A 14,706-nucleotide genomic window follows, 5' to 3' on the forward strand; every position below is an offset into this window, starting at 1 on the left:
TACAAGGATTCAAAAGAACTGCCATGCCTTTTACTTAACAGCATATAATGTAAACGATTCAGACATAGGGTTATTGCTCTCGCAGGAAATTTTATTAGGTAACAGATTTGAAAGTATACAGAAAGGATAGGATTTAAGTGCCATTCAGCTTAATTGTGCGTTTAAATTCTGCTATATTTTTAGACAATCTCCCTGAGCAGCCAGTACTGACGTCAAGTAGGACTGCCCTGCCATCATCCATAAAGTCCCCAAGCCCGGTGGAAAAAACCAGCACACCTCTTTGCAGTCTTGAGCACATCTATTTGTTTTAAATCAGAATCAGAATGGTAGTGAGTAGTAAATAAAGTTAGACTTCTGTGGTTGGAGTGCTCTGGTCCCAACGGGCCTACACCAGCTCAGAGAGCATGTTGGAAGCCAGGCTGCAGCTGAGGCCGGTGCCGTCAGGCTCCACGTTGATCTTCTTCACAACTCCATCCTCCACCACCATAGCGTACCTGAGAGAGAAGAAATGTGACATTAATGGGTTGATGCTTTTTGCAAAGTAAAATCCAAATGTTGAGAAGTGAGTTACCCACTCTACAGTGTGTTGCAGCAACACTAATATAGAAGACCTCACCTCTGGGAGCGCTTGTTTCCAAGCGCAGCCACAATCTGATCGTTGTCTAGCAACAGGTCCACTGCCTGTAAAGAAAATACAATGTGTGTCACATTCACACAAGATAACTCTTAAAGATACAAAGCAGCAGTTTTCAGCAAATCATTTCTGGGTAACAATTAAGTACCTTACTGTGATTTTATAGTAAATTCAAAGAGCAATTCCTCAAGCAAGAATTTTGCTAGGACTGTGGTATGAGTGGGGAGGGGAAAACTAGCCATTATTGGCAGAGGTTTGGAACTCTTTCTTATTGGTCTATTAACTAATTTACAGCCTGATGGTGTCACCCATCAGAACAAAATTCCATCCCACCAAAACAAGCTGAAGTTTCAGGCAGTTTTTTACCCTGCGAATCATTACTGGGAGAAATGCAACTAAAAGAGCATTCTAATTTTCAGAATTTCATAGTATTATTCCAACCTCGGTGTGGAAATATAAAACACAGGCATATCATGTTTGACTGCACTGGGCCTTTAAATAAAAAAATCTAAGTTTTGAAGGCATATCAGACCTTAGTGAATTCTCCAGTAGGATCAGCTAGCATTCGCACCTGCAAAAGACATGCAATAGACATTAACATGCAAGTATAACATATGTACGCTGGTAGCACACATTTGATTAAACTAAAAAATGTATTACTTTCATACAAAAGATTTCTTATTTAAACTCCTGCAACCGAGGTAAAGACAGTTTCAAGTTGGATATTCGCGCTTTCAAACCACTTGAGCCACAGACTCCAAATAAGTGTCATGTTGGAAAAATTGCACATGTCTTATTTTCACGATTTGGACATTAATTCGCTTTCCAAAGCTAATAAACGTGGAAATGTGAGCAGCATTTTGTATTCCTAGTTGAATTAGTTAGGGAGCGTAAACAAAGTACAAACCTTTTTACATTCGAATTGCAATAGCTCCTTGGTCATGTGACCTACTTGACTCAAACAAGGTTCAGAATGTCCACTGACTACCCTTCTATATCGCACACCCTTTAGTTTGTCCATTTATCTCAAGATTTTACATTACTTTTTTCAAAATGTAGAATTTCAATAGCTCCTTGGTCATATGACCTAGTGACTTCAAACAAGGTTCAGAATGTCCGCCTGCAAGCTTAAACTTAAATTTAGAAAATTAATGTGAGATGAAAATGGACAAACTAAAGGGTGTGCCCACTGAGTGGACATTCTGAACCATGTTTGAAGTCAGTAGGGCATATGACCAAGGAGCTATTGAAATTCAAAAATGTAAATATATAATTTAAATAGTGAGAGGTGTAAAATCGACAAAAAAAAGTGTGCATTGTGTGTCTATACCATCGGGTTAGCTACAACCAGTTTTGAAAGTTTTAGGAGTAATGGTTAAAGAGCTATTGAAATTAGACAATGTTGATTTGTCACTATGTTGACGGTCCCTAACTGCTGTTGGTGAACGTAAGGAAAACTACAGGCAAATATCCAACCTGAAACTGTCTTTACCTCGGTACTCCTGCACAGTTAAGGGCCGCGATTACATTCAATCCGAAACCGCAAACTTGACATTTAAAGGTCATTTCCATTTGAGCTGACATCTGCAGCGTTTACCTTGAATGCGATCAGCGTGAATGTAGTAAACCTGCCTTTAAAAGACGCATCTAGAAGCGCAACTGGATGAATCCCGCCCTAACACTCTTAAGATGCAACATGTTCAAGAACAGGTCCTGTAAGTGACGGGGATAACACTCAAAGCCACAACCATATGTCAGACTATGGCTGTGGAAGTCACGAAATTTCGTCAGCCGGTGATTGTCAGGCAAATAACTGTCGGTCTCACAGTAATTAACACATTTAGCATCTCCTGGCTACCACACAGCCTACTAGCCACTGATGCAGACCTTTGGAACATCTACATCTTAAAAAGTCTAATAAATCCATGTAATATAGCCTACACCTTCAAAAATCCATTATTTTAGACAGGTCTAAATAAGCATGATACAAAGAAAAGGTAGTCTATTTCAGAAGAACCGAATAGCATACGGAGTTTTCCTTATGTTATGTCCTGATCTGGCTATGCCAAACGGCAGGGGCTACACTAGTTCATTTTATGGTATGAAGAGTACAATTGAACAAAGCTGAGTAAAATAGAAAGTGCATTTTCTCCAAACGATTTGAGGAAGTGCGCACATGCAGCTTTTCTGTGTTGAGCGGTTAACAAATAAATGTACTCTATATCGTTAATTTAGAGTTATTAATGTAACTTCAGTTGTTCTACAAACATTGGGCTATATGTTTGGATTTTTAATACATTGTAAGGCTGCATGATGCGACTAATGATGATTTGAAAAAAGTCGCTTAAAAGGCATGAGCGCTGCTTTGTTTTTTGCGCAGGCTGTACACACTTCCTCAGTCTCTCCTTAACAATTTGTCAAGCACTTGATTATGCCTCAAATTTCACGGCTGCATTTCTTTTAGGGCTATAATGTGCCCTTAAAAGAATATTGCCTTTTGCGGCCAGTGGACGTTGTGCCCTTCTCCCAGAGTGCTGCGCGCTCTGAAGCACCATTCACTCGCATGGCTCTCCATCACGTGATCGGGTCTTTCTCACAGGATGCAACTGCGCGGGTCCTTTCCAATTCTGAGGTGCATATTGAAGATATTGGAAGAACTGTCCACATTTACTTTTCGTCAGCCAACAAGATGAGTAGGCCGCACGAACAGCACTATGTCAATCTACTAACCCCCATAGTACAAAAATTGACCTATTCTGTGCGAGAAATAAATATTCCAAACAGTCTGGGACAGTTGTGGGATGCAATAGATACCCAATTAATACAACCACTAGCATCAAAAAAATATTTTTTAAGCAATGTGACTGACGCAACAGATCAGAACATTTAGCTTTAAATGTTGATAAACTATTAGGCTATTTCTTCACATTATAAGCGCAGAAATGCGCACATGTCAGTAGGCAATAAGCACGACTGTTCCATTAGCGGGAAAACACCATTATCAAAAGTGACTGCAAATGCGATTAAACATGTAATGCTATTATTATAAACGGTGCATTTTTATGGTGAAAATGATCTTCCCCAAACTTGAAACTCAAGCGCTGCTTATACACTGCTCAAAAAAATAAAGGGAACTCCAAGTCAATCACACTTCTGTGAAATCAAACTGTCCACTTAGGAAGCAACACTGATTGACAATAAATTTCACATGCTGTTGTGCAAATGGAATAGACAACAGGTGGAAATTATAGGCAATTAGCAAGACACCCCCAATAAAGGAGTGGTTCTGCAGGTGGTGACCACAGACCACTTCTCAGTTCCTATGCTTCCTGGCTGATGTTTTGGTCACTTTTGAATGCTGGCGGTGCTTTCACTTTAGTGGTAGCATGAGACGGAGTCTACAACCCACACAAGTGGCTCAGGTAGTGCAGCTCATCCAGGATGGCACATCAATGCGAGCTGTGGCAAGAAGGTTTGCTGTGTCTGTCAGCGTAGTGTCCAGAGCATGGAGGCACTACCAGGAGACAGGCCAGTACATCAGGAGACGTGGAGGAGGCCGTAGGAGGGCAACAACCCAGCAGCAGGACCGCTACCTCCGCCTTTGTGCAAGGAGGAGCACTGCCAGAGCCCTGCAAAATGACCTCCAGCAGGCCACAAATGTGCATGTGTCTGCTCAAACGGTCAGAAACAGACTCCATGAGGGTGGTATGAGGGCCCGACATCCACAGGTGGGGGTTGTGATTACAGCCCAACACCGCGCAGGACGTTTGGCATTTGCCAGAGAGCACCAAGATTGGCAAATTCGCCACTGGCGCCCTGTGCTCTTCACAGATGAAAGCAGGTTCACACTGAGCACATGTGACAGACGTGACAGAGTCTGGAGACGCCGTGGAGAACGTTCTGCTGGCTGCAACATCCTCCAGCATGACCGGTTTGGCGGTGGGTCAGTCATGGTGTGGGGTGGCATTTCTTTGGGGGGCCGCACAGCCCTCCATGTGCTCGCCAGAGGTAGCCTGACTGCCATTAGGTACCGAGATGAGATCCTCAGACACCTTGTGAGACCATATGCTGGTGCGGTTGGCCCTGGGTTCCTCCTAATGCAAGACAATGCTAGGCCTCATGTGGCTGGAGTGTGTCAGCAGTTCCTGCAAGAGGAAGGCATTGATGCTATGGACTGGCCCACCCGTTCCCCAGACCTGAATCCAATTGAGCACATCTGGGACATCATGTCTCGCTCCATCCACCAACGCCACGTTGCACCACAGACTGTCCAGGAGTTGGCGGATGCTTTAGTCCAGGTCTGGGAGGAGATCCCTCAGGAGACCATCCACCACCTCATCGGGAGCATGCCCAGGCGTTGTAGGGAGGTCATACAGGCACGTGGAGGCCACACACACTACTGAGCCTCATTTTGACTTGTTTTAAGGACATTACATCAAAGTTGGATCAGCCTGTAGTGTGGTTTTCCACTTTAATTTTGAGTGTGACTCCAAATCCAGACCTCCATGGGTTGATAAATTGGATTTCCATTGATTATTTTTGTGTGATTTTGTTGTCAGCACATTCAACTATGTAAAGAAAAAAGTATTTAATAAGATTATTTCATTCATTCAGATCTAGGATGTGTTATTTTACATTTACATTTACATTTAAGTCATTTAGCAGACGCTCTTATCCAGAGGGACTTACAAATCGGTGCATTCACCTTATGATATCCAGTGGAACAACCACTTTACAATAGTGCATCTAAATCTTTTTTGGGGGGGGGTTAGAAGGATTACTTTATCCTATCCCAGGTATTCCTTAAAGAGGTGGGGTTTCAGGTGTCACCGGAAGGTGGTGATTGACTCCGCTGTCCTGGCGTCGTGAGGGAGCTTGTTCCACCATTGGGGTGCCAGAGCAGCGAACAGTTTTGACTGGGCTGAGCGGGAACTGTGCTTCCTCAGAGGTAGGGAGGCGAGCAGGCCAGAGGTGGATGAACGCAGTGCCCTTGTTTGGGTGTAGGGCCTGATCAGAGCCTGAAGGTACGGAGGTGCCGTTCCCCTCACAGCTCCGTAGGCAAGCACCATGGACTTGTAGCGGATGCGAGCTTCAACTGGAAGCCAGTGGAGAGAGCGGAGGAGCGGGGTGACCTTAATTTTTTTGAGCAGTATATATGCCAGTTAGGCTCTACACCCCTTATAAAGCAGATTAATGTGCTTAATTTTAAGAAGTTATTTGGCCACTATAGTGATATACCTTATCAAAACATATAGGCCCATGGGCTAGGCTACATGAGGTGTGCGACTATAATTAGAAAAAGTCGCAAAGAAAGGCATTGTCTCGTGCCTTATGCTGGGCATCATTCACAAGTGATAGGCTAATAGTGTCAACCATCAGACTATTCTTGATTTAATCTTATCTTCACATATACAAAAGAATGTGTGAAATTTGTTTTGATTTAGAATAGACCATTATCATGCACCCATCTTCAAACAGGGGCAGCACTTAAATAGAGAATGGAGGACACTTTTCCCATGGTTCGTTTTCATGCCAGCCAGGTAGGCTATTCTCCTGTTGTAAAGAGAAGCAATGTGCTTAATATTATGAAAGTTGAGAAATAAATATAGTAGGCCTAACCTAAAGAAAGCTGATGGGATCCTCTTTTTAATAGAGGCCATCACTCTGTTTTCATGTGCAATTACATAGCCTATAGAAATGTTGACAACATGAGCTCATGGGCTCTCATGAAGTCTTTGATTAGATTTTCAATCACATTTGCATTGATTTCAGAGTAATTAGAGGGACATTAGAGTGCGGAGTACCAGGCAGTTAGCAAGTTTGGTAGGCCACTAATCAGCAGCATCAGAGCTTGGAGAAGCCTAATTACCGTGACTAAACGGTCACGTGGAATTTGAAAACAGCAACAGCCCTGGGTCAGACCAATGATATAGAGATATATAAATCATTAGGTCAGACTGGTCTAGACTGAAGAGCCACACTGTCTGAAGGATCTCACAATATAATTCAACGAGTTATGGTCTTGATGTAGTACATGTTTCTGTTTGGGAGATAAGATATGTCCAATGACTTAACGGGGCAATCTGCAGTTCAAACAACAAAGCAGACACACCGGTCGCCACTGTTTTTTTGGCAAACAGCTGAGGGATTGGGCTTGGAAAATGTAACCACTCAATCTCATAGACAAAGCTATGGATAAAAGGACTGACCATCTATGAGATCAAAATTATAGTTAAAGTTTCCCACCTATATACAGTGTTTGTTTACAAAGAAATGGAGTAAAACATGCTTACATTTGGGGTTCTGAAAGGCTACGACAGTTGAACTAAGCTCATGAGGCATTTGTAAATTATATTCCTCAAGAATCAATAGATATCATTCATTTAAAAGTCTAAAAATGTATGTAGCAACTGCATATTGATTTCTCAGGACAGATACCTGCAACCAGATGAAAAAGTTTTCCTGTACCAAGTAAAATGCTGGACATCATAACAAAACAGAGTTTTTCAGCCATATCCTGAGGAATACACTGCGTAGACTACATTTCAATTACTATTCAGAAGGCTGAAGGACAAGGCATCAGCTTGTCATTTTCAAACAGCATTCTGCACCTTGCCTTCTGCTCCATGTTCCTTTCCCCAGGCAGCCATAACGAATGCGTCGTTAACGGAGACGCAGGCGACCTCCTGTACACCCTTGCACTTCAGCTCTGCTGCCTGCTCCACAAAGCCTGGAAGGTGAGTCTGAGGGATACAGGAGCAAGAAAGGACGCGGGATGTGAAAAAGTGATTTCAGATGGTGCATAAGGGATGTACATGGGCTGTGTTTAGACAGGCAGTCCAATTCTGATCTTTTGACCAAATCACATCAGATCTTTACACATCAAGTGCTGATCTGATTGGTCAAAAGACCAATTAGTGAAAAAAAGAATTGGGCTGCCTGTCTAAACGCAGCCATGGTGAAAAAAGAGTGCTAAAGAGAAATGCACATCCAGGTCCATTCATTGAAACTAGGATGATCTAAATCAGGGGTAGACAACCCTGGTCCTGGAGTGCCAGGTGTGTTGAATTTAGGCAATCACTGACCTGATTAATTAGCTCAGTGTGGTGACTAGTTGGGACAAAATCCCATTCTAAATCAGGGTTTCCCAAACTCTGTCCTGAGGCCCACTACACAGCTGATTCAAATAACCAACTCATCATCAAGCTTTGATTATTTTAATCCGCTGTGTAGTACTAGAGCAAAAAACTAAATGAGGGGGTCCCCCCCAAGGACTGAGTTTGGGAAACCCTGCTCTAAAGGGACATTACCTTGGAACACCCAGGAGTGAAGGCCCCTGGCACAGCAAAGAGAACTCCCTTCTTCCCCTTGAACAGCTGGTCCATAGACACCTTATTGCCTGGCTCATTCTCCTGAACCTCCACAGCAGGAAGCTTATCCCCAACCTAGTGTGTGTGTAGAGGGGAGACAATAGTTCATCAAACACTGTTGAAGGTCAATCAAATGCTATGGAATAACATGAAAGCTGAAAATCATTTGAAAGCAAACCATGGTTTTGTTGAACATAAATTGCCCCTATTTAGTTAGAGATACATAATTATCCACTTGACTAATTCCATACTCATGTTGAATTTCATGAATTTGGTGAAGAATGTATTGGACCCAGGCAGTGGTTAGGGACAGTCTGCCACCACAACAGCCTTGAAAAGTTATTACTGGAGCATGAAGACTTTGCTTAATGTTAGAGCAGAGTCCTTTCTGGGGCACTCACTGACAGCAGCTGGTTTAGCCATGCGCAAATGCGCAGTGTTGGTGCATCCACCGACTAGCCTCATACAAACAATCCTGATCGCAGAGGTGTAACCAGACCTCACCTTCTTGAGATACACTCGCTTAGTCCAGTTCATACTCCAGTAGGAAACATGCGTTTCTCCTTGCTCCCTCAGAACAATAACAGATTGTGTGCTTTATTTCAAAGGGATGTTTTATCTATTCATTCTCATAACTACTGGAATACATTTGTCAATAATATCAGTTGGGAAAATGTTTGATTATTACCACACAAATACCTGCGTGTTAAAGTAGAGGTCTCTTTCAGAATTATCCATAACTATTACCCTGTGAATCATTACATGAAGAAACACACAACAAAAAAATGAACATGAACTGTACTTTTTGTGTTGAGCATCAATGAACAGTTGTGCATTTATTTTGGCATGGTCTACATGTAAAGAGATTATGGCAAGATATTTGTAGATAATGATATGATAATATTCTTGATGACTTTTGTTTATTATGGGAGAAAAAGTGTGGCTCGGTATCCTTAACTACAATAAGGATAAAGAAAAAAACTTTTACCGCAAATGTATTGTGCCAATGGAAAAATCTCATGTTCATAAATGTCAATTCACTAATATTTTTTTTTTTTAAACAATAACTTTATTTCTATAAAGGAGTTTGAGCAGTACATTAGGATCATTCTAGAAATAAGAAAGCTGTAAAAACAGTCCATTTGTGTGTCTTTTAAAGTCTTGTATAATCTCTAATTTGTTATACCCCCTAGCATATAGCGTATACAATGAATGTACAAAATGTTAGAAACACCTTCCTAATATTGAGTTGCACCCCCTTTTGCCCTCAGAGCAGCCTCAATTCGTTAGGGGGCGTTCCACAGGGATGCTGGCCCATATTGACTCCAATGCTTCCCACAGTTGTATCAAGTTGGCTGGATGTCCTTTGGGTGGTGGACCATTGTTGATACACATGGGAAACTCTTGAGCGTGAAAAACCCTGCAGCATTGCAGTTCTTGACAAACTCAAACCGGTGAGCCTGGCACCTACTACCGTTCAAAGGCACTTAAATATTTTGTCTTGCCCATTCAACTGTCTCAAGGCTCAAAAATCCTTCTTTAACCAGTCTCTTCCCCTTCATCTACACCAGGTATTCCCAAACTGGGTTACGCGTTCCTCGCAATGCCGTCGGGGGTATGCCAAATAAAAATGTGATTCCCATTTACATGTTATTTTATTACATACATATATATTTTTTAATTTTCCTCACATTTTCAAACAGTCCATTTATATTTTCCAACGGGGCTATACATTTGGGTGAGGTTTTTTTCTCGCCTAAGTAGCCTCGTTTCACTGGCAAAAATCTAATTAAACCATCTAGTGCTCAGCGAAATAACAACACAATGTCAAATACAGGTAGCCTAGTCAAATAATTAACATCCAATCACATTAACCGTTACTCTCTCGCGGGAATTCCACTAATGGTCCGTATGTAGCCAAGCATAGCTGCTGCTCATTACGTTTGCTCGAAAATGGATAAATGGCAAAAACAATTAAGGCCTGTGTCCATAGAGATACATACCAGCTCTACTGGTAGTACTGCTACTACCAGCAGTACTACACCTGCACCTGTCGGCAACACAAGTTGTTCTGCTTCCACGAGCACATCCAATGCTAGCATCAGTAATTCTACATTTGTTGTTAGCCCAGCTAGCATGGACACTCACTGACAGTTGTGAACCTGATGCAGCCGAAGAGCTACTGCCCCCTTACCCGGGAAAGCACCGAACAGACAGGGATGTTGGACCATCGAAGAGGCGCAAATATGATGAGAACTACATTGATTTGGTGTTCACTTATATTGGGAGTAGTACCTTTCCACAGCGTGTTATGTGCAAAAGTACTATCTCACAACTCGATGAAACCTTCACTCTTGCACAGACATTTAGAAACAAAACATGCCAATTTGAAAAATAAGCCACTGGAGTTTTTTGAGCAAGAATTAAGATGACTTGAGTAGTAAGACATGTATAAAAGCAACAGATACCATTAATAAGAAGGGTCTAGAAGTGTCTTATATAGTGAACTACCGAGTGGCTAAGACAGTCAAGCCCCATACTATTGCGGAGGACTTCATTCTTCGTGCTGATATGGCTGGGACAATGCTGGGGGAAAAGGCCCAAAAAACTATACAGACAATTCCTTCATCAAACAACACTGTTTCACGACGCATCAGTGACATGGCAGGAGATGTTTTGAAACAATTACTGCTTTGCATACAAGCCAGTGAATTGTATGCGTTACAGCTGGAGGAGTCAACAGACGTGGCGGGCCTGGCACAGCTCTTGGTATATGTCCGTTATGTTTATGGGGGGGTCAATTAAGGAAGACATCCTCTTCTGCAAACCAGGACAGCATTTTTAAAGTACTGGACAACTTTGAGACATCAAATGGACTTTGGTGATCAAGATGTGTAGGTATCTGTACTGATGGTGCAACAGCCATGACAGGGAGACATATTGGAGTGGTAATGCGCGTGCAAGCAGTTGCTCCCGATGCCACTTGGGTACGCTGCAGCATCCACCGAGAGGCTCTTGCTGCCAAGGGAATGCCTGACAGCTTTAAAGACGTTTTGGACACTACAGTGAAAATTGTTAACTTTGTTAAAGCAAGGCCCCTGAATGCTCGTGTATCTTCTGCAATATGCAATGATATGGGCAGTGACCATGTAACGCTTTTACAACATACAGAAGTGCGCTTGTTATCAAGGGGCAAAGTATTGACACGTTTTTTTTGAATTGATAGACAAGCTTTTTTTCCCCACCATAATTTTCACTTGTCTGACTGCTTGTGGACAATGTCAAATAGCGAAGCACCTGTGTGAGTTGGGTGCGCAATTATACAGTTACTTTCCCGAAACGGAGGACAAACTGGATTCGTGCCTCCAGTCCATTTACCGATATCTGAACAAGAGAGCCTCATTGAAATTGCAACAAGCGGTTCTGTGAAATTTGAATTTAATCAGAAGCCACTCCCAGATTTCTAGATAGGGCTGTGCTCAGAGTTTCTTGCCTTGGCAAATCGCGCTGTTAAGACACTGATGCCCTTTGCAACCACGTACCTATGTGAGAGTCGATTCGCGGCCCTCACTAGCATGAAAACTAAATACAGGCACAGACTGTGTGTGGAAAATTATTTAAGACAGAGACTCTCCAATACAACCCAACATTGCAGTTATGTGCATCCTTTCAATTCACACCCTTCTCATTAACCTGTGGTGAGTTATTCACAATTTTCAATTAATACAGTTTTATATGTAAGATGGTTAAATAAAGAGCAAAATTATTGATTATTATTTGTGCCCTGGTCCTATAAGAGCTCTTTGTCACTTCCCACGAGCCGGATTGTTACAAAAACTCATTCTTATGTTAAATTAAAATGTATAGTTGTTTCAGTATGATATATTGGATAAAGGAATACAGGCAGACACCAATGTCAAGTTCAATAGCCTTATTCATGCATTGTAAAAATCCCTACCTGTGGAGTCCGGGGAACAGTCCGGCTAGTCGATTACCTATCAACTAGACTCCGTAACAATAGTGTGTGTGTGGCAGGCTTACAATGATGGAAAAAACAACATTTTAGAGTGCGCTGACCCTGGTGCTAGAGGGGTTACGCAGCTGGAGGTTGAATGCTTGGAGGGGTACGGGACAGGGGCGTTTCTAGACCATTTCAACTGGGGGGGCCAAGCTGGGGCCAGTTGTACTGTTAGAGGGGCCAGTTACAGTAGATGTTATTGTTGACATATCATTTTCTTCAGGCATTGCAGGCATTAGCAGGCAAAAGACCATGTTCATAATCATTAGTGTTCCGCGTTGCCAGTCTAATAACGGAGGTAAAAAAAAGAAAGATAGCAAAAATTTGTTATGTAAAAATGATTTCATACTCCACATTTAGGGGGGCTACAAGGGTGTCCAAAATGGTTGTCCCCCCCACACAACGGGACTATAAAAAGTTTGGGAACCACTGATCTACACTGATTGAAGTGGATTTAAAAGGTGACATCAATAAGGGATCATAGCTTTCTACTGGATTCACAAGTCTATGTAATGGAAAGCGCAGGTGTTCCTAATGTTTTGTACACTCCGTGTTTGTTTTTCTTGTTCGTAGACTTCTTGTATGCATTCTGGTGTTTCGTGCAATACAGGTTTTTCAAAAACCCATCCTGATCTCGCGAGCATACATTACATTTTGCTACATGGATAGCGAAAAAGAATGGTCAATTCGCGAGATGAGGATGTTTCTTCCGAGGCTATCCACCTACAGCCACAAATAATAAATAAATATGTGGATGTAGGAAAATCTATGGATAGGGGTCTAAAGCGGTAACTGTATAGTAATATGTATTTGATAGAAAAAGGATTTACAACATGAAATCCGTTATGTATGTATACTTCCTTCATGCGTCAGATCTGATCCCCTACAAATGAAGTGGACAAACCTTCAGAATCCGATTATCTAATCTTGCCGACTATAAAAAGCAGACTTCGCTTGAATACAACGGCCAACCACATTCATGTTTTTACCCCCATCAGGACAAATGCCTAGTTGCATCATGGACTCGAGAATGGCGGCTGTATGAGGCATGGACTCGAGAATAAGTATAATAAGCACGTTTTACAAACCTCAAAATTGTCTACAGTCAAGGTCAACAAGGATCGTTATTTTTAGATTTAAAAAATGTTTGTTGACAGCATTTCTTACCTTGATAGGCATGTTGACAATGATCGTGGTATGTAGTGGTCTGATGCACTGGACAAAACCGGTCCCTTTGAGAATCGCTGAGCTGGAAATCATTGGCCTATGTTGAGGCGAGCCCCTTTGACGCCGTTCATTGGTAGCAGAGGACGTTCAGTGCGGATGTCACAAAAAATTGTTTACACAACTGTTACCCCACCCCCGCCCCAAGTGTTCGTTTGCAACGGGATTTACAATCCAGAAAATACCAGTTTACTGTAATACTTATTGTGTAAACTCTAACACAGTTACCATCTTAGGGGTAACTGGTGGCAGCTTAGGCCGCAAACATTTTTTGGCCTCCCATGATAATTTATTTTTACCAAAAATGTGCCAATCAGCATTGAGCTAAATTGTAGGAGCTAAACTGTGAATGGTCCTGGCCACCAAAAACAAGTGTCAAGGGAAGCCAGCTTTGGTTTTGACATCACTCCTATCAAATCGCAGTGAGAGCATAAATCATTGACAGAAACAGCTTGAATTGTAACCTCTCGTTGTGTTGTTTTCCTCCTGTGGCTAGTAACTAGCTAGCTATTTTAATTGTACCTTTATTTAACTAGGCAAGTCCATTAAGAACAAATTCTTACTTACAATGAAGGCCTACCAGAAGGCAAAAGGCCTCCTGAGGGGACTAATATAAAATAACAATATAGGACAAAACACACATCACGACAAGAGAGACACCAAAAGTTTACCCTTATCTAAATTATCCATGGAATATTGACCAATGATTATAACTGTGATTCTGATCCAACCATTCATTCATACGATGTTGTGCCCCTGGCCTGAGAGGATGGAAGTTCAATATGTAGATACGTAGAAGGCTGATGTTAACTAGCTAACCTTGCCCATTAATGGCAGTTAGGCTAGCGAGCAAGCATTTTAGCCAGGTAGCCTAGGACAACAAAAACTAAAAGTGTGTACTGTATGACAGGGTGATAGACCGTTTCATCAACATGAAAGAAAGGAGGATGTCCTTGGTGTTTCTATACAAGTAGGGTGAGTTAATATATTTTCTACATGAAGGAACACGCACGCAGAAATCAGAACCATAGACAGCCATGTCATATTTAGCTTACGTTGATTGGACTAAATCGTTTTTGGTATCTTTTAGTTGTCACTGTATTAGACTAAGCAGAGGTGATTTGATGATGTTGAAATGTTGAAGCTAAAATGGCATTCTTATTCTCTTTTTATTGTATCAGCCATTAGGCCTAAATATACTACCGTAAAAAAGTTTTAGGACGCCTACTCATTCAAGGGTTTTTCTTAATTTTTACTATTTTCTACAATGTAGAACAATAGTGAAGACATCAAAACCATGAAATAACACATGGAATCATGTAGTAAGCAAAAAAGTGTTAAACAAATCAAAATATATTTGAGATTCTTCAAATAGCCACCCTTTGCCTTGATGACAGCTTTGCACACTCTTGGCATTCTCTCAACCAGCTTCACCTGGAATGCTTTTCCAACCGTCTTGA

At 41.8% G+C, this 14,706-nt stretch overlaps 1 protein-coding gene across 1 annotated transcript; it reads right to left on the minus strand.

Annotated features, from left to right (window-relative positions):
• Positions 1-65: 65 nt before the first annotated feature.
• Positions 66-13,346, minus strand: LOC115204276 (peroxiredoxin-5, mitochondrial). The gene is made up of 6 exons (XM_029769723.1): positions 13,190-13,346; positions 7,945-8,079; positions 7,246-7,377; positions 1,167-1,205; positions 617-681; positions 66-494 (listed from the first exon to the last, which is right to left on the minus strand). Exons 1-6 carry the CDS (start codon positions 13,280-13,282, stop codon positions 386-388), a joined length of 573 nt encoding a protein of 190 aa, XP_029625583.1. The 5' UTR covers positions 13,283-13,346; the 3' UTR covers positions 66-385.
• Positions 13,347-14,706: the final 1,360 nt, after the last annotated feature.

The sequence above is a fragment of the Salmo trutta genome, chromosome 12 (genome assembly GCF_901001165.1).
Source record: "Salmo trutta chromosome 12, fSalTru1.1, whole genome shotgun sequence".
Classification (NCBI taxonomy): domain Eukaryota; kingdom Metazoa; phylum Chordata; class Actinopteri; order Salmoniformes; family Salmonidae; genus Salmo; species Salmo trutta.